The 18,992-nt window shown below is 35.2% G+C and overlaps 4 protein-coding genes across 4 annotated transcripts; 1 reads left to right on the top strand and 3 right to left on the bottom strand.

Annotated features, from left to right (window-relative positions):
• Positions 1-748: 748 nt before the first annotated feature.
• On the bottom strand, positions 749-1,335 carry K441DRAFT_729735 (uncharacterized protein; the record flags this gene model as incomplete). Its single annotated transcript, XM_067654203.1, has 1 exon — positions 749-1,335. A coding segment is annotated over one exon (207 nt), but the record flags the coding sequence as incomplete, so codon positions are not given.
• A 9,215-nt stretch (positions 1,336-10,550) lies between these two features.
• On the bottom strand, positions 10,551-11,369 carry K441DRAFT_729733 (DDE-domain-containing protein; the record flags this gene model as incomplete). Its single annotated transcript, XM_067654202.1, has 1 exon — positions 10,551-11,369. A coding segment is annotated over one exon (819 nt), but the record flags the coding sequence as incomplete, so codon positions are not given.
• A 309-nt stretch (positions 11,370-11,678) lies between these two features.
• Positions 11,679-11,961, top strand: K441DRAFT_538480 (uncharacterized protein; the record flags this gene model as incomplete). Its single annotated transcript, XM_067642526.1, has 2 exons — positions 11,679-11,817; positions 11,843-11,961. Coding segments are annotated over 2 exons (258 nt in total), but the record flags the coding sequence as incomplete, so codon positions are not given.
• Positions 11,962-17,497: 5,536 nt separating this feature from the next.
• K441DRAFT_673656 (uncharacterized protein) lies at positions 17,498-17,842 on the bottom strand (the record flags this gene model as incomplete). Its single annotated transcript, XM_067650670.1, has 1 exon — positions 17,498-17,842. One exon carries the CDS (start codon positions 17,840-17,842, stop codon positions 17,498-17,500), a length of 345 nt encoding a protein of 114 aa, XP_067508835.1.
• Between the last annotated feature and the right edge of the window lie 1,150 nt (positions 17,843-18,992).

Raw genomic sequence — 18,992 nt, 5'->3', positions numbered from 1 at the left:
GACCTCCGCTTACGCAAATTAACAGCTAAAACCAGTATATAAGAATATTAAGCTATTAGCCTATAAAGCAGACACATATAAAGGATAGGAAGAGGATAAATAGTAAGTTTTAAAGATCGTTAGTTATAAGAATATTAATAATAAAATATAGTATAAGGTTAAGTAAATAGGTTATAATAAGACTACCTAGGAACTATTAGAGAACTTAAAAAAACGCTATAGGAAAGGTATAGGAGTATTAAAGAGATTAGGTTAGGCAGTATTAATAAAAAAGGATTACTAAAGAATAAGTCACCTAAGGGGGACCTAAGAAGAGCAGTTGCCGAACTACTTAAATTTTTTCCTTCTCAGCTAAAAGAGAATCCGTTTCTTTTATTGCTAAGTTTCTATAGACCCTATTTTATAAGTTTTTACTCCTTAGAATGGACCTTTTTATAACCCTTTTTAAGACGGAGTAACTAAGCAGACGCCGCGATACGGGCTTTAAGAGCCTTTTGCTCCGCATTCTAAGAACGTTCCAACTTTTTTTTTTTTTTTTTTTTTATATCCATTGTATTATACTACGTACAATACTGCGCATGCAGCCTTAGGCTATGGCGCTATAGTTCTATATACATAAATCCTTTCTAGGCCAGCTTAATATGTACTAGTAGCTATGTCCTAGTAGTTTATAGTTTCTTAGTAAAGCACAAGATACTACAACTACTAGGAAATGGAGAAAATAGTAGGAAAACTATAAGAAATCCTAACTCCTGTCCCTGTCCTTTTGCAATTTATTTCTGTTCTTTTGCTCTCTAATATCTTTTTAAGAGTCTAGTAGGAGTTGCCTCCTTCTAGAATCCTATCTGTTTTATTCTTCCATAGAATCTCCTTCGCGTACTAGTTTAGCAGCTTTAAGAGTCTCGCAGTCTTTACTATTAGCAAAGTGTTTTTCTTTACAATTAATGCAAAGAGGGGTGGATATGCTGGCAAGGTTTGCCTGTTATTATACAGGTAGAACAGGAATGGTCTTTAGATAAACGTGCAGCCGCACAGTATCTGCAGGCCTAGTAGAGCACCTGTCCTCCTATATGGCCAAATTTTTGGCAGCTCGTGCACTGCGTAGTAGAGAGACTTTGAGGTATTTTACTACCTTAGTAGCTGTACCTGCAATTGATATCTCTTTTTTGCTTCAGGATTTCTTGTCTTTTTTTCTTCGTTCTCTATAGTAAAACTATAGAGCCAAATCTGGTCTGTGGATTGTGTCTTTTTTTCGCTAGATGAGATCCATCTAGGTAGTCCTTGTATCTTTATAGGATTAAAGGTCTCAATTTCTTCTTTTAGAAGCTTAGAGCCTCTCTCCTAGGAAAGGGTAGGTAGGACCCCATGGGCTATAACTTGAACCCCATGGTTCTAGTTTTTGTTCTTTTTGGAAGGGTAAAAGCAGTATGCCAGATCTCCTTGTATTTAACTAGGAAATCTGCATTATACTCCTCTGTAGTAGTAAGGAGAATATTTGTGTTTCCTCTAGTTCTAGCTATAGACACGCTAGTACTGGTTTTTTCTACTTGCAGTTTTGATGCAATAGTTGATTGACTTTGTTTCGTATCGAGAAGATATCTAGAGGTTGGTCCTTTTCGTCTGTAATTAGGACTAGCTTCCTTTCTTGTAAACTGCTTTTCTTACTTCTAGTAGAAGTAGGAGGACTCCTACTAGAAGGAGGTGGTAGTAGGAGGGTAGGGAGGACGAGGAAGGGAGGTTCTTCCTTAGTCTTTCTGCGTAAGTTTCCTTAGTAGGGGCTACCCCTTACGGAGAGCCCTTACTTCTTCTACTAGCCCTTTTAGGACATCTTTTTCCTTTTCTTTTCCTTTTATAAAGGGATTTTCTCCTGCTAGGATACTCCTTGTATAGTCCTCTAGCTGTTTAACTTGTTTTTTTTTTCTTCTTCTTCTAGCCCTTATATGCCTGGGTTAGGCCTTTCTAGAGCTTTTGTAGGTATTATTCTGGAGAAAGGGGAGGAAAAGGTATAGGTGTACTAGTGTGCCATCCGTAGTAGTTATTGGTTTCTTTTTTGCAGGTTTTTGGTTTCTTTTTCAGGAGAAGTTTGAGGATGTTCTCTTTTTCTCTCCTTCTTAGATAAGGAGAAAGAAAAGAAGATGAAAATAGAAATCTATTATCATTTCTTTCTATAGGGGTTTCGCCTATAGACTCGTTGTCGTCACTTGTCTCTATAGGAGGTTTCTTTTTNGGCCTNGTAGGCCTTGGCATCTTNTAGGGGNAGTTTTCTAGTTTTTACTATCCTTNTACCCTTTTTCCTTACTAATCCTACTAGAGGATTTCTGGGGAGATTAGGTTTAAAGGTAGTAGTAATACTAGACCCCTGGTATTGGTGGTGGTAGTAATAGTAGTAGTTTTGGTGTTCCTGTCCGTGCCTCGCTTATAAGCTAGGACCACCCCTAAGAAGAATTTTCTGTTNGGGGAAAGGGGGTAAAACGACAATTAAATCCACCTATAGCTCGCTAAGCAGTAGGAATTGGGTCTTGAAAGTTGGAAAATCGATTGTTTTTGGTGGTAAGATGGGTATGCGTAAGTTTTGAAGTGCGGCGCTTCCTTTTGGTAAGGTTGCATGTGTGGTGAAAGGTTGTAAGGTTTTACGTTCCAACTTAGTAAGAGCCTAAGATAGTTTACTATTTAGCCGTATAGCAGTAGATTAAATATAAGACCCTAAGTTAAATTAATTAGGGAATTAAACAATTATTAAGAGTAATAGGTTACGTATATTTAGTATTAGAGATAGAGAAAATATTATAGGACGAATAAATATTTACTTTAGTATACTCTAAGTAAGAGGACGGTTATCGCGAAGATGGACTTACTAACGCAATATAAACTAACCCCTTTTTTAAACAGCGAGAATATAGAGATAGTATAATCTCACTAAGAGACAATATTGCAGCAATAGTATAAGCACGACGTTGCGCTTACGAAGAAGAAGAAGCTTTAGGTATAATAAGTAATAATATTAACCAAATTAATTAGATAGATATTATACCTCTAGTAAACAAATTAGAGATATTTTAAATCTTTAAGGATAAAGATAAAAAGGAGGGAGATAGTATTACGGACGCTTTAAGTATAATATTATAACTACTTAGGGAAGAGTTAAAAGAAGCTAGTTGGTTAATTTAGGTATAGTTTAGGATAAAACCGGTAAAATTATATAACGAGGAATAGTAACTAAGGTTATATAATATTATATGTAGTATATACAGTATATAAAGGGAACGTATGTATAATATATATAACACGTATCTTACGTATAAAGGGGATTTCTTAGGAGTACGGTTATATATTTAAAGGACCATAGTTCCTACCTAGATAGTTCTTTCCTTTGTAGTAAGTCTCAGAATATAATTAGAGTTAATTTATTAGGTAACCACTCCACTAGTTATTATTACGTTGTTAACTTTAACTTACATTACCTACACACCTAGCCTAATAACGAGCCTATTGTAGTACCTGCTATAAGGTTCCGTTACACTCGCACTTACGTATAACCGCTAGATCCACGCCTAGTAACGGTCCTCTATAATAAAGATGGGCGAATACCACACTATAAAGCCTATTAGACGCGTTTAGTATCTAAAATTATAGGGGAGTAACTATTAGCTATAACGAACTAATATAGCTAGTAGAATGGCTCCGCTAGTCTAGTAAACCTTAGGCGCCCCTTTAGTAAACCCTTAATTAAATCCTCTAACGGCTAAGCAAAATTAAAAATAAATAAAAACCCCCCTTACCGGCGAACTGTACTTAGGCCGCCGTAGCTATACTTCTATGGTATAGGGAACCTACCCCCCTTAAGATAATAACCGGGTATATAATTATAATATAACCAAATATAGAAAAAGCAGAGGGGTTTAGGGGATAATTAGAAATAGAAGTCCTTACGGAGATTTACAAAGAGGTTTATAACGCAGTTATAGTCTAACACCTTAGGAGCGGAGATATTAGAGTTACTCTAAAGGACTAATAGGTAAAGGAATAAGCTGTAAGGGTAGGGGATAGGCTAGGAGAACGTATTGGCATAAAAGTGCTCCGTAAAAACTACTTAGTTAAAGTCCTAGCGGTTCCTATAAGCCTTAGGGTAGAAAAGGGACGCTAGGCGGACAATATAGCAACTATATAGGAGATAGTAAAATATACAGAACGCCTTATACTAGGCCTTAAGATTACCTAAATCTAATGGCTTTAACAGGAAAATATAAACTAAGTAAATAATAAGAATAATAAGAGGATATAAGGGTCGCTAGAGACTTGCTAGGGAGACGCTAGTCGAATATATAGCTCCCTTATCGTCAGCATATATACACTAGGAATGCAAAAACTCCTTATCTAAAAAGGAATAATTATAAATAGCCTTATATATAACGTAAGGCTCTATAACTATAGACTATGCCTAAGATAATACTACCGCTATATATAATGGGGACATACCTAATCCATATACGCAGCATAGGTGTGCTACGGCCACTATGTAGGCCCCTATAATATAAGATACTGCTTAAATTAAGACTAAATAAAATGCGTAAACTGCCACTAAAGCACATATAAGGCGTAGGAGAGAGAAGACTATATTAAATATAGGAGGCGGAAGGTAAGGGCTTAACAGCTACGGGAATAACTGCACGCTAGGTTATATAAATGGAAACAATAGGCAATAAGCTAGGGGGACGTAGGTGCCTTCCTAGCGTTTCCTACCTTTAGTACTAGGGGGCTAGACTAGCTATCCCAAGCCTTAATAGGCTAGAAGCGGCGCCGCGCGATATTACTAGACTATATAGGGATATAAGGGTTACAGGGGACATAAGGGAGAGGACGCCTATAGGAAGACCCCTATGGACAGCTATAGCAAGCTTAAAACCAGGATAATTAAGAATTAGATTTAACGCGGCAAATATATCATTTATAGCCGACCTACTAAGGGTATATAGCTAGCTAGTAAAAATAGGGGAGGAACCGAAAATAATAATAGATTTAGATATAGAAGCGCTAGTAGGAATATAAAACACGGAAATAGAAAGCTTTATACAAAATAAGTAGTAACTAGGGTATAGATATAAGAGATAGAAGTTCTAAATATCTTAGAGAAAGTAGAAATAGAAGAAGTAAGGAATAAAGGAAAGGCGAAGGACCCTTACTAGGGGTCCGCCACCTATCCATTATATAGTATAACTGCGGCAACACAAACCACCGAGACAGTCTAGACCTAGAGAAACACTATATCCTTGCCATATAAGAGCCGTACTATAATACCTATATATAATCGATATACTGCCCCTAAGGATTTTAGCTCCTATACGAACCAAAAGCAGCTATACGCGTGTGCTTTATAATTAGCAAGGCTATCAGCCTATCTTTATGGTTATAATAGGCAGTTAACCTAGATATTATAGTTATAATAATCCAGACATATAGGGGACCGGTATAAATTATTAATGTGTATAACCTTAGGGTCAAAGGGGTCCTATAAATAGAGAATATTATATNNGTAATAAGCTTNCTAGAAACTAAAGGTATAGAGTTTATCCTATTAGGAGATATAAACCTCTACTACCTATAGTAGGGGGGTATCTATATTACTACTAATTAATAGGTAGAGTGCCTATTAAGAGCTATAAACACCTAGGGCCTTAAGTTGGCCACCCCCCTAGGAGTAACTATATGGTAATAAGAAACCTTTAGAAGCATAATTGACCTTATATTTATAGATAAAGGCCTATACTAGAGATTTAAAGGTATAACCCCAAAGAAGAATGGGCACTCGCCTTAGACTATATCCCCATCTAAATATAGCTAGATTTAGATATTAAGGCGTAATTAAGTAGTAAAAGATACGTAATAAGGAAGCTTAAGACAGACAGTTTCCTTAATATAGTTAAATAACAACTCTAAGACCTAGAAGAAATCTACCTAACCCTAAATAAGCGAGGCTTATTAGCTACCCCTAAGGAAATTAACTAAAGACTAGAAAGGATCTAGGTAGTAATTAAAAATAGGCTAAAAGAGCACTGCCCGGTCTTAAAACCGGGCCCCTATATACAATACGTATAGTCCGTATAATGCGCGGTTCTTATTACTAGCTAATAATAAGTAAGAAGGAAATATATAAGTAGCCACAACTCTAAAAACAAGAGATAATATAAAGACATAAGAAACTAGTTAAAGAATACCTTAAAGAAAGAAGTAAGGAATAACTAGAGACGGTTTATAAACGAGCACACTTTTAATTTAAGCCTCCCCTATAATAAGAGCCTTTGGGCTATAGCGAAATAGGTAAAGAAAAAGGTAAGGCGCCTAGTAGAAGACCTATACCTACTACCCCTATAAAGAGTAGGGGAATTATAGGCTACTAATAATAATAATAAGAAGGTAAAGATCCTTATAGAAAGGTTCTTCCCCTAACTGGCTCTAGTAGACCTTAGCGACATTATAGGTAAAACACTGGTGACTTGCCTAAGGGTTAATAGCGACATAATAATAGAGGAAATGGCTAGAACTATTAGCCGCTTTTTAAATAATATAGCACTAGGACTAAATGGGATTCTAAATAAGGCCTTAAAAACCTATGGACCACTTATAGCACCCTAGCTTATAGATATAGCCAGGGTATACTTTACCGTAGGCTACTACCCGCGACTTGGAAGATCTGTAATAACGGTTGTTTTACGGAAAGAAGGTAAAGCAGATTACTTAATCCTAAGAAGCTACCGCCCTATTACCTTAGAAAACACCCTTAGTAAGATTTTAGAAAAGGTAATAGCGGACTATATAGTAGATACGGCTAAGAAATATAACCTACTACTATAAAGCCAAATAGGGGTAAGAAAGAACCGCTTAACACTATTAGCACTTACGCTACTCGCTACTACTATTAAATCCGCATAGGCAATGTGAAGGGACTTTGTAGTATTAATGCTTAGCCTAGATATTAGCGGCGCCTATAATAACGTACCCTATAAGCGTCTCCTATATATTTTTAGGGTAAAAAGCTTCCTAAAATAGATTATATAATTTATTTAAGGGTTTATAGGTTAGAAAGAAATATTACTAGTCTTTAGCGGATACTAGAGCTCCCCTATTATAGTTGTAACAGGAATACTATAAGGATTACCCCTCTTGCCTATACTCTTCCTTTTCTTTATAAGTAACCTGCTTAATTTCTTTAAGGAAGGGGCGACCTAAGGGATAGGTTTTGTTAACGATATAAACCTAATTATATACGGGCTAACAGCCGTAGAGAATTGTAGAATACTAAAGAAAGCTTATAACACCTATATAGAATAGGTAAGATAATATAGAGTCCAATTCTTACTAGAGAAATACCAGCTAATCTACTTTATAAGAAAAGGTAACTAATCTATAGATCTCTAGTATATAATTCGCATTTAAGGCTTTAGGGGCCAACTAGTTTAGGGCCTAAGGGTATTAGGAGTATAGGTAGACAGTAAGCTTTAATAGAGCGTATATGCGGTATAAGCGGCCCGTAAGGGCTAAGTATAGTATATTATATTATCTAGGATCGTTAATTTTATATAGGGGTTATGCTTCTAAAGGTCACACCTACTATATATAGTAGTTATCCGGCTAACTATAATATATAGGTCTAGTATTTAGGCCATTGGAGAATCTAAGAAAGGCCCCCCTAAATCGCTCCTTAAACCACTCTAAAAGGTCTAAATAGCCTACCTCTAGAGTATAATAGGCGGATATAAGCGAACGGCTATGGCACTGCTTAAAAAGGAAGCTAATATCCCCCCCTATAACTATATATTAAAGCCACTATAATATAAAGGGCGCAAAATAAACGTAACTCTAATATTATAAAGTATATTAAGACACGCCTAAATAAATTATAGAGGGACCCTAGGTGTAAGGGCGCGGAGAGACTTCGGGAAGATTTGAAGGAACGATATAAATTCTATCTAAATCTAAGGGTATATAGCTCTTGCTAAGAACAAGACGTTGCGTAAAGAAGAGAAAGGAATAACAAGAGAATTATATAATTAAATAGTTAGGGGCTTGGTGGTCGATGCGTGCGTACATACGCACGCGGTCTTTAACGGACTTCGGTAATTTGATTAATCTGGCAGATTTTAGTTAAAGCGTCGGAATTTATCTGTCGAGTGTTTTACTGAGACATTCCTACTATAACTAGGCTAGTCCCGTTATAGTACCCCCCCTTTTAGCCGAAGGTCTAAATAATTTAATTTTAGTTAAGACTTATAACTTATCGCATATCGTGTTTTCGCGTCGGGTGGCGGTATAGGGTTTTACCGATTCTATCATTAAATGGACTAATTAGGATTTTCTATCCCCGGGATAGAAAATCGCTATTAGCTTAGTTAAGGCGGTAAGCAGAACTAATATCTTTGTAATAGGTCTTAGCAAGGTAAATCTAACTAATTAGACAACTTTAACCGGCGGTTAAAGTTCCTTAACATCTTGCATGTCACGTGATTGTATTATAAACGTTATAACGTATTTTAAGTCTTTTTTAATTTCGAGCTTCCTGCTATTGTGTTTCGTGTATTCATATTAGGTGGCAATTATTTACTTTTATATCGTGTCTATCTAGCCGGAGTAGGCCGCAAAGAATGGTCCTCGTGGAATTCTTTTACTAGGGAAGGCGCATCGGTCTTAATTTGGTTATAGGTTTCCTAAGTTTGTATTTCATATCCTTTCTATTTAATAAGAAGTTTAAATTATTTAGATTGTATCTTCTATTGTATGTTATTAATTAAGTTAATAAAGTAAGAACCATTGCCGTTATTAATAATTACGAGAGGTAGCGGTAGTACTTCGCGAGTTATAGGCTTACCCTTTAAGGGTTACAGCAAGTTTATATAAAACGTTGGATGTATTTTTATCTTAGTTGGTAGTTTAAGTTTATAAGCGTATAGGCTTAGTTTCTTCTTAACTTGGTATAGACCCGTAAACTTCCAGTCTAGTTTCTTTAAAAGTCGTTAAGTCTTTAGGTTTTATATATTTAGGTAAACTATATTACCTTCCTTAAAGTCCTACGTGGGAGCTCGTCCTTTATTTATATACCATTTCTATACCGTTTAAGCGTACGCTAATTTACTTTATAATAGTTCCGTTAATTACTTTATTTAATTGGCGAAGTTATACGCGTTAATTAGTTAAATCCTCTTAATCGTGGGTCCTGTTATATTAATTTTAGGTTATAGTTTAAATCTAAGTGAAGGGTTTTGTCCGTAGGTTGCGTAGAACGGCGTTACGCCTGTTAATTCGTTTCTTATATTATTTATAGTAAACTTAGCTAATAGTAGCCATTTCTCCCAGTTGTTTTGTAGGTAGGAGTAATATATTTATAGGTATTATTCTATAATCGCGTTCGCAATTTCAGTTTAACCATCTATCTTTAGATAAAATGCAGTTAAGAGTCATGTTTATATACTTAATTGTTTATATAGGGCTTGCTAGAAGTCTAAAATAAACTGGCTTCCGCGGTCGGATATTATTAAATTAGGAAGTCTGTGTAGCTTAAAGACGTACTTAATAAAACATTCGGCTACTAATATTGCATTAATTAAGTCCATAGGAATTATATATCGCATTTTTATAAGACGGTTAATAACTACCACAACATTCGTGAACCTATTACTGTTAGGTAGGTCGACTATAAAGTCAATTAAGATATCTTGCTATCTTTGCATTGGAATTGGTAACAGTTAAAATACTCCTTACTTCTTTATATAAAAGGTCTTCCCACGTATATATATTCTGCATGCTTAGACGTATTTTCATATATAGTCGTGCATTATAGGCCAGTAGTATACTTATTAGATAATTTTATAGGTCTTTATATAGCTAGGATTCCCTACTATAGGGAAATCGTGTACAAATTCGAGTATCTTAAATCGTAAGGGTTTAGAATTTAGGATTACTATCTTCTATTAGTCGCAGGGTAAGCCTACCCCCCTGCCTACGTAAGCATTCGCTTAGTAGGCAGGGGAGTGCAATACACAAAAACCAGCAATACGCAAATATTTGAGGATATATATATCGTAAAGAAAGGAGCACTAAGCAGGTTCCAAATCTTATAAATCGACGCCTATATGCTTTAAAATGATCTTATTATAATCCGACTTAAACTGCTTTATAACTGCCACATATTTAGGCTTCCACTGCCTATCCCGCACCCTTTTGTCCCTTATATTAACTACTCTCCTATCATCTTCGTCGTCCTCCTCAATTTGCTTCCTAGCTTGGTAGCCATAGATCTCTCCATACTTCTGTACGATCTTACTTCCGTCCTTATTCTTCCTAGCTTAACGCGCCTTCTCTGCAATGCTTAAATCATAAACTCGATTCGTTGATAAAGCACCCGCAAGAATCGACCGACGAGAAGCTGCCTCTACCTTGTCCTGTACTCTTATGACTGACGGTGTTATCGGAGTTCCATTTATAGCCGCAATTGTACGTTCGCGGATATAATTAACACCTTTTTGACGCGTCCGTAAGGTAAGAGGGGTCTCCCACTGGCTCTAATTCGTCTGGGGAGGAGTACGAGGTGGCGGGGTAGCAAATATAGGGCTTGAAGGTAGAATAGGTGATGATTCGCGCGGAGGAGGTGTAGGAGTTCGAGTTTGAGTTCGAGCTTCTTTTTGTATCTTTAGGTATTCCTTCATCTTCGTTAATACGACTTGTGGATTAAACGGAATAAGACCTGTCTTGCGGAAGGCTGATTTAATAATTCGTCGACTTTTAAAGGTCTTATTATGAAAGCTCTGGAAGAACGCAAAAAAGTCGGTCTTTGAGATCTCGGATGCGCCTAAGAACACTTCTTGTTGAATCGCCTTCTTAAAGTAGTGTTTTAAGGTCTGAAATACGCCGACATTAAGAGGTTGTAGAAGGTGTGTTGTGTGTGGAGGAAGCTGAAATGGACGAATCTTGTTTGCCCAGCAGTAATCGATAAATTGCTGGCTTAAATGACTGCCATGGCCGTCAAATATAAGCATTTGATACCCTTTAGCTGTATCCTTCGTAAATTTATTAAAATGCTCTAAATACTTAAGTGCGAGTTTGTCATTTGTAAAGCCGGTTTCAGAGCGTGCCCAATAGACATTGCCGTCTATATCGTTCTTGAAGTGTTTCCGTAAGTGATATGCGCCTTTAAATATAAGCATCGATGGGACCTTCGTACGGCCATAATTAATCGTTTCCACAGATGTTACAAGCTCTCGATTATCTGGATCTGCAGCATAAACCTCTTGACAGTCTGCTGGAACCACAACGATATTACCGGCGATAACACCAATTTGGAAGCCTGTTTCATCGAAATTGGATATATCGTCGTCGTGAATCTTCCAATAGAGCTTGTGTTAATTTGCGTAAGCGGAGGTCGGAGGACAACAGGGTGAACGATGTAGTGAAGTAAGTGAAGTAGATGAACTTGATGCAATTGATGATGTCTATCTACGGGGGATCGAGTCTCTATATACCTGGAAGACCCTAGTTCCGGAACGTCTACGTTCCGTCTCGTATTCTGATACGTTACCTGATACACTAGGTAATACGTTACCTGATACACTAGGTGATACATTACCTGATACACTAGGGTGATACATTACCTGATACACTAGGTGATACATTACCTGATACACTAGGTGGATACATTACCTGATACACTAGGTGATACATTACCTGATACACTAGGTGATACATTACCTGATACACTAGGTGATACATTACCTAATACACTAGGTGATACATTACCTAATACACTAGGTGATACATTACCTAATACACTAGGTAATACATTACCTGAATACACTAGGTGATACATTACCTAATACACTAGGTAATACATTACCTGATACACTAGGTGATACATTACCTAATACACTAGGTAATACATTACCTGATACACTAGGTGATACGTTACCTAATACATAAGGTGATACGTTACCTGATACACTGGCTGATACCATCTAATACACTAGTTGATACACTAGCTGATATACTAGTTGATAACACTAGCTGATACCATCTAATACACCGCGTAAAGCCGTAGGGTTCTTCCAGGGTGTTCTTATGTAATGCTTACATAAGCAACATCAGAGATCATCATTAACACGCCCCCATAAACAATATATTATATTACAATATTTTATTTATCAATTTTGTTCATTAATTTTGTTCATTAATTTTGTTCATTAATTTTATGTATTAAGATTTTGTTTAATAGCTCGATTTTATTTAATAGCTTAATTTTGTTTATTTATCTATTTATCGTTTAAAATTAAACAGACTTTCTTTGTTAACTTCTAGGTCGGCTTCTTTGCTAGTATTAAAATTATAAAACTAGTTTTCCAGTATTTTAACATCTCTAGCCCAAGTAAGCCTTTTTGAATCTATATCATATAATCTGTAAAAATTACTTCTAAATCCAAGTAATATCGCCTTTTTAGCTCTAGGCTCTAGTTTTTTAAGTCCTTTAGCTTTGTTTTTATAATACGCAACTAATCTAAATACTTTAATATTTATAATATCTGGTTTTATATTATAAAGTGCTTTATAAGGCGTTTTAAATTGCAATTGACTATATGGAGTCCTATTATATAGGTAAACTACTGTACTTACTGCTTCCCCCTAAAGGTTCTTTAGTAGTTTTACAGTAAATAAAATATAGCGTACCTTTTCTAGTATTATTCTATTTATTCGTTCTATTAACCTATTTTGTTTATAGGTATAAGCAGCCGAATATTGCTAAATAATACCGTATGTAAAGCAGGCTCCTTTAAACCTTTTATTTATAAATTTACCCCCCTAATCTAATTTCAGGTATTATATTTTTCTTTTTAATAGATTTTTAGCCCGATTTTTAAATTCTATAAAAGCTTTATAGGCTTCTAATTTAGATTTTAGTAATTTGAATTCTAAATATCTAGTAGCTGAATCTAGGAAGAAAATGATGTATCTTTTACCATTTATAGTTTTAGGGGATATTGGTCCATATAAGTTAGTTACTACCTTTTCTAGGTAAACTTTTGCTTTTGGTGTAATTTCTTTATTTTGCTGACTTGTCAGCTTTAATTCTATACAAATTTCGCATTTATTAAATAGAATATTTGCCTAAAGACCTAGAGTCTTTTGTAGTGAAATAGGATTTATATAGCCCATTCTTTAGTACTAAAGTTTAATTTAATTTGCTTATTTAAGTAAATTAATTTTATTTGTTTGTTTAAGCAAATTAATTTTATTTATTGGCTTAATTAATTTTATTTGCTTGCTTTTAACTTTTTTAGTCTTTTTACTAGGTAGATTGTTTTGTACTATATCTATATAGTATAGGGAGTTTCTTCCCATGGCTGAGATAAGTAGTTATTTATTTTTGTAAATATGGGCTTAACCGCCCTTAACTATAATTTCATAGCTAAGCTAATCTAGCTTACTAATAGAGATAAGATTGTATTAAAAATTGGGTGCATATCTATAATTTTCTAGTACAATTTTGTTTCCTTTATTTACTAATTTAACATTTCCGATTCCAATATAATTAATTGATGTATTGGTTCCCTAACCAATTTTCCCATAGGAATCTTTATAGCTTATAAAGTATTCCTTTTTAGTTATTAGATGCTTAGTAGCTCCTAAGTCTAATATAAAATTAGCTCCTTTTTGATTTGGTTAGGGTTTTTTATTGGTAATAAGTACCTAATTAGTATCTATTAAATTAAGATTAATTTCGAAATCGTCTTCTTCTATATTACTAGGATAGTTATTACTAGTATTTATAGACACGAGAGCTTCTTGAGGTTTTGGCTNATATTNGTGCTTNGTTTTGAAGCCTTTTGGGGCCTTTTTAGGAAATAGATAGAAACAGTCCTTTGTAGAATGCGTAGTTGTTCTATACTTCTTGCAGTACTTGTTTTTATATATTTAATTTATCTGATTGGTCCTAGGTCGTTGTCTAGACCCTATAACCAAGGCTATTTCCTGATCTTTAGATACCTGTCTTCTAGATTTATCTAGTAAGTTAGAAAACAGGTTTTCTAAGTTAATGGTACTAGAATTGGTTCTGTAAGATTGGGTAACCATTATAACAAATCCCTTGTAAGGACTAGTTAGGTTATTTAAAATCCAAGCAATAATTACCTGATTTAGCAATTCTATGCCTTTAGCTTTTAATTGGTCGGTAAGTTGCTTTACTTTATTTAAATACTCCTCTATAGAAGAGTATTTAGATAAGGTAGTCTTAAAAAGCTCTTTGTAGATTAAGAATTCCAAGCTAAACCCTTTTAGGCTGTAGAGATTTTTTAACAGTTTCTATGCTTTTAGAGCTGTTTTGGAATACCGTATTTGTAAGAGAGGTCCATCCTTAATTATTAGCCTTATATTGGCTAAGGCTTTTTAGTCGTTTTCCCCTTTTAGGGTAACTCCTTCTTCTATAGCATTACTAAGCGATCCTTTTACAAGAAGTGATTGGACCCGAAGGCTCCAGACTTTGTAGTTAGATTGGCCAATAAGCTTTTTAATTGAGATTTTATCTGATATTTTATCTGCGAATAGATAAATAGAATTAAATAATAGGATTTGAACAAAATCGAATGATAGGATTTGGACAAATAAAATTGAATAATAGGATTTGAACAAATAGATATGATTAAAAGAATAGATAAACTAAATAATATACTTAAGATTCGATTAAGATTCGATTAAGATTTGACTAGAATAAAATTTAAGTGATAGTAAAATAGAGATGAAATTGACTTAAGATATAGTTCAGATTTAATCAAAAAATTGGTTAATAATTGATTGATATTTGGTCGAGGTTAGATTTTGGAGTTTTAGTCGAAAATTAATTGAGATTTGGTTGAGGTTAGAGCAGCCGGGCTTATAACCTGTTAATTTGCGTAAGCGGAGGTCGGAGGACAATAGGGTGAACGATGTAGTGAAGTAAGTGAAGTGGATGAACTTAATGCAATTGATGATGTCTATCTGCGGAGGATCGAGTCTCTATATACCTGGAAGACCCTAGTTCCGGAACGTCTACGTTCCGCCTTATATTCTGATACGTTACCTAATACGCTAGGTGATACGTTACCTGATACACTAGGTAATACGTTACCTGATACACTAGCTGATACACTGGCTGATACTATCTGATATACTAGCTAATACACTAGCTGATACCATCTGATACACCGCGTAAAGCCATAGGGTTCTTCCAGGGTGTTCTTATGTAATGCTTACATAAGCAACATCAGAGATCATCATTGACACTTACTTTTAACTTTTTTAGTCTTTTTACTAGGCAGATTGTTTTATATAATATCTATATAGTACAGGGAGTTTCTTCCCATAGCTAAGATAAGTAGTTGTTCATTTTTGTATATATAGGCTTAACCGCCCTTAATAATAATTTTATAGCTAAGTTAATCTAGCTTACTAACAGAGATAAGATTATATTGAAAATTGGGTGCATATCTGCAGTTTTCTAGTACAATTTTATTTCCTTTATTTACCAATTTAATATTTCCGATTCTAATTTAATTAATTAATGCATCGGTTCCCCAACCAATTTTCCCATAGGAATCTTTAAAGCTTGTAAAGTATTCCTTTTTGGTCATTAGATGCTTAGTAGCTCCTAAGTCTAATACAAAATTAGCTCCTTTTTAATTTGGGTAGGGGTTTTTATTAGTAATAAGTACCTGATCAGTATCCATCAGATTAAGATCGATTTCGAAATCATCTTCTTCTATATTACTAGGATAGTTATTACTAGTATCTATAGACACGAGAGCTTCTTAAGGTTTTGGCTTATATTAGTGCTTAGTTTTAAAGCCTTTTGGGGCCTTTTTAGGAAATAGATAGAAACAGTCCTTTGTAGAATGCGTAGTTGTTCTACACTTCTTACAGTACTTATTTTTATGTATTCGATTTGTCTAATTAGTCCTAGGTCATCGTCTAGACCCTATAACTAAGGCTATTTCCTAATTTTTAGATACCTGTCTTCTAGATTCATCTAGTAAGTTAGAAAACAGGTTTTCTAAGTTAATGGTACTAAAATTGGTTCTGTAAGATTGGGTAACTATTATAACAAATCCCTCATAAGGACTGGTTAGGTTATTCAAAACCCAAGCAATAATTACCTAATTTGGCAATTCTATGCCTTTGGCTTTTAATTGGTCGGTAAGTTGCTTTACTTTATTTAAATACTCCTCCATAGAAGAGTATTTAGATAAGGTAGTCTTAAAAAGCTCTTTACAGATTAAGAATTCCGAGCTAAACCCTTTTAGGCTGTAGAGATTTTTTAATAGTTTCTATGCTTCCAGAGCTGTTTTGGAATACCATATTTGCAAGAGAGGTCCATCCTTAATTGTCAGCCTTATATTGGCTAAGGCTTTTTAGTTGTTTTCCCCTTTTAGGGTAACTCCTTCTTCTATAGCATTACTAAGCGATCCTTTTATAAGAAGTGATTGGACCCGAAGGCTCCAGACTTCGTAGTTGGATTGGCCAATAAGCTTCTCAATTAAGATTTTGTCTGACATTTTATCTGCGAATAGATAAATAGAATTTGAACGATAGGATTAAACAGATAAAATTGAATAATTGGATTTGGACAAGTAGAATCGAATAATAGGATTTGGACAAGTAAATAAAATTAAATAAACAGATAGATCAAATGATATATACTTCAGATTCGATCAAGATTCGATTAAAATTCAAATAGGATTCAAACAAGATTTAACTTAAAGTGAAATTCAAGTGAAAGTGAAATAGAGATGAAATTGACTTAAGATCTAGTTCAGATTTAATCAAAAAATTGGTCAATAATTGATTGATATTTGATCGAGGTCAGATTTTGTTGTTTTAGTCGAAAATTAATTGAGATTTAGTTAAGGTTAGAGCAGCCGGGCTCATAACCTGTTAATTTGCGTAAGCGGAGGTCGGAGGATAACAGGGTGAACGATGTAGTGAAGTAAGTGAAGTAGATAAACTTAATGCAATTAATGATGTCTATCTACGGGGGATCGAGTCTCTATATACCTGGAAGACCCTAGTTCCGGAACGTCTACGTTCCGTCTCGTATTCTGATACGTTACCTGATATATTAGGTGATACGTTACCTAATACACTAGGTGATACATTACCTGATACACTAGGTGATACGTTACCTAATANACNAGGTGATACGTTACCTAATACACTGGCTGATACCATCTAATACACTAGTTGATACACTAGCTGATACACTAGTTGATACACTAGCTGATACCATCTAATACACCGCGTAAAGCCGTAGGGTTCTTCCAGGGTGTTCTTATATAACGCTTACATAAGCAACATCAGAGATCATCATTGACAGCTTGCACCTTCTATACTCTTGAAAATGGAGCTCTACCTCTTCTACAATAGTCGCCGCGATTCGTTTTGCAGAGAGAGGCTTTTGCTTAAGCATTTTAAGGTGTTCGTTATTGCGTACCATCTATGCCTTTGTCCAGCGCCGAGAGACTGTCTTTGTAGGATCGCCTGATTCGTAATACAATAATCTAGAAGCTGCATTTTTTACCTCAGCTAAGTTAGCTTCTGTACCAGCTCCTGCAAGCATCATAAGATAATCTCTTAGAGCTTGATCTTGCGGCACATCGAGCTTCTTATTATGTCCCCCGCGCGTATTGCTTGCAGGACGACCCCGCCGACGAGCCATAAGTCGATCATAAGGAGCTCCAAATTGCTGTGCAGCTGTTGTTCCTTTTAATCGGGGGTTTGCGTCCATAGCGGCCATCGCTTTTTGCACTGCGGCCTCTGCATAATCGATCTTGGGTGGCATATTTGTCCTGAAAATAGGCAAATATTTGCGTATTGCTGGTTTTTGTGTATTGCACTCCCCTGCCTACTAAGCGAATGCTTACGTAGGCAGGGGGGTAGGCTTACCCTGCGACTAATAGTATAACTAATTATTATAGATTTCGCATTCAGCGAGTGTAATATCCTTATGTTGCCGTTTCCCTGTTTAAATTGCTTTTATTATATCTATTATCTAGGGGTCGTTCTTATATTTATGTTCTATCAATTTATCGATTTCCATATCCCACTTATCGATTTCCGATTTATTCCTGTTAAGCTCCGCGTTTAGGAATATAGGGCGTAGTTTCTTAAAGCGTTTAGGGGGCAGTAGAATTTGTAATCAATTTGTAATCCGTTTATTAGAGGCGTTCGTAGGTAAGTCCTATAATTGTTATATTAATAAGTTAGGCTTCTGGTTAAGTTTACTAGGTTAATACGTAATCTTAAAGTTGAATTATAAAAGGTATTCGGCCTAACGAATTTGGCGCTACGTTAATTGCTTCGTAGTTATAAAGTACTGTAGGTTTTTATGGTCCGTTAATACGCGTATTAGGAATAATAATCCTTTAAGTTCTAGGCGCCATTATTTAAAGCATCTAATAATTCTAAGCAGTTCCTTATTATATATCTCATAGTTTAATTTAGCAGGGGTAAGTTTCCAGAAGAGAAAGGCTACTAGGCGCAGCTCGCCGTTCTTGTTATACTGCGATAACACCCCTCCTAGTGCATAATCAGATGAGTTTGTTTTAACAATACATTTAAGGTCCGGATTAAAGTGGGCAAGAATTAGAGCAGTCGTAAAACGATATTTTAGGTCGTTAAAAGCTTATTCGCATTTAGTAGTCTATTTAAATCTTATGTTCTTCCTTATTAAGTTTACTAATGGCTAAACGATTTTTAAGAAGTAATTAATAAATTAATAGTAGAAATTTGCGAATCCTAGAAATCCTCGGATATCCTATACACTACTAGGACTTTCCTAGTTTACAATTACAGCGATTTTCTTAGGGTCCATTTTGATTCCGTTACGGGATATAATTAGGCCTAAGTACGTAACTTCGGACGTGTGGAACTTGCATTTCTTAATATTACATTATAAGCCCGCGTCTCGTAGGCGTTTAAGGACCATTTAG

Source organism: Cenococcum geophilum (assembly GCF_001692895.1).
Source record: "Cenococcum geophilum 1.58 unplaced genomic scaffold K441scaffold_4, whole genome shotgun sequence".
Taxonomy (NCBI): domain Eukaryota; kingdom Fungi; phylum Ascomycota; class Dothideomycetes; order Gloniales; family Gloniaceae; genus Cenococcum; species Cenococcum geophilum.
The sequence above is the reverse complement of the archived record's forward strand: the minus strand, read 5'-3'. Positions and strand labels throughout refer to the sequence as shown.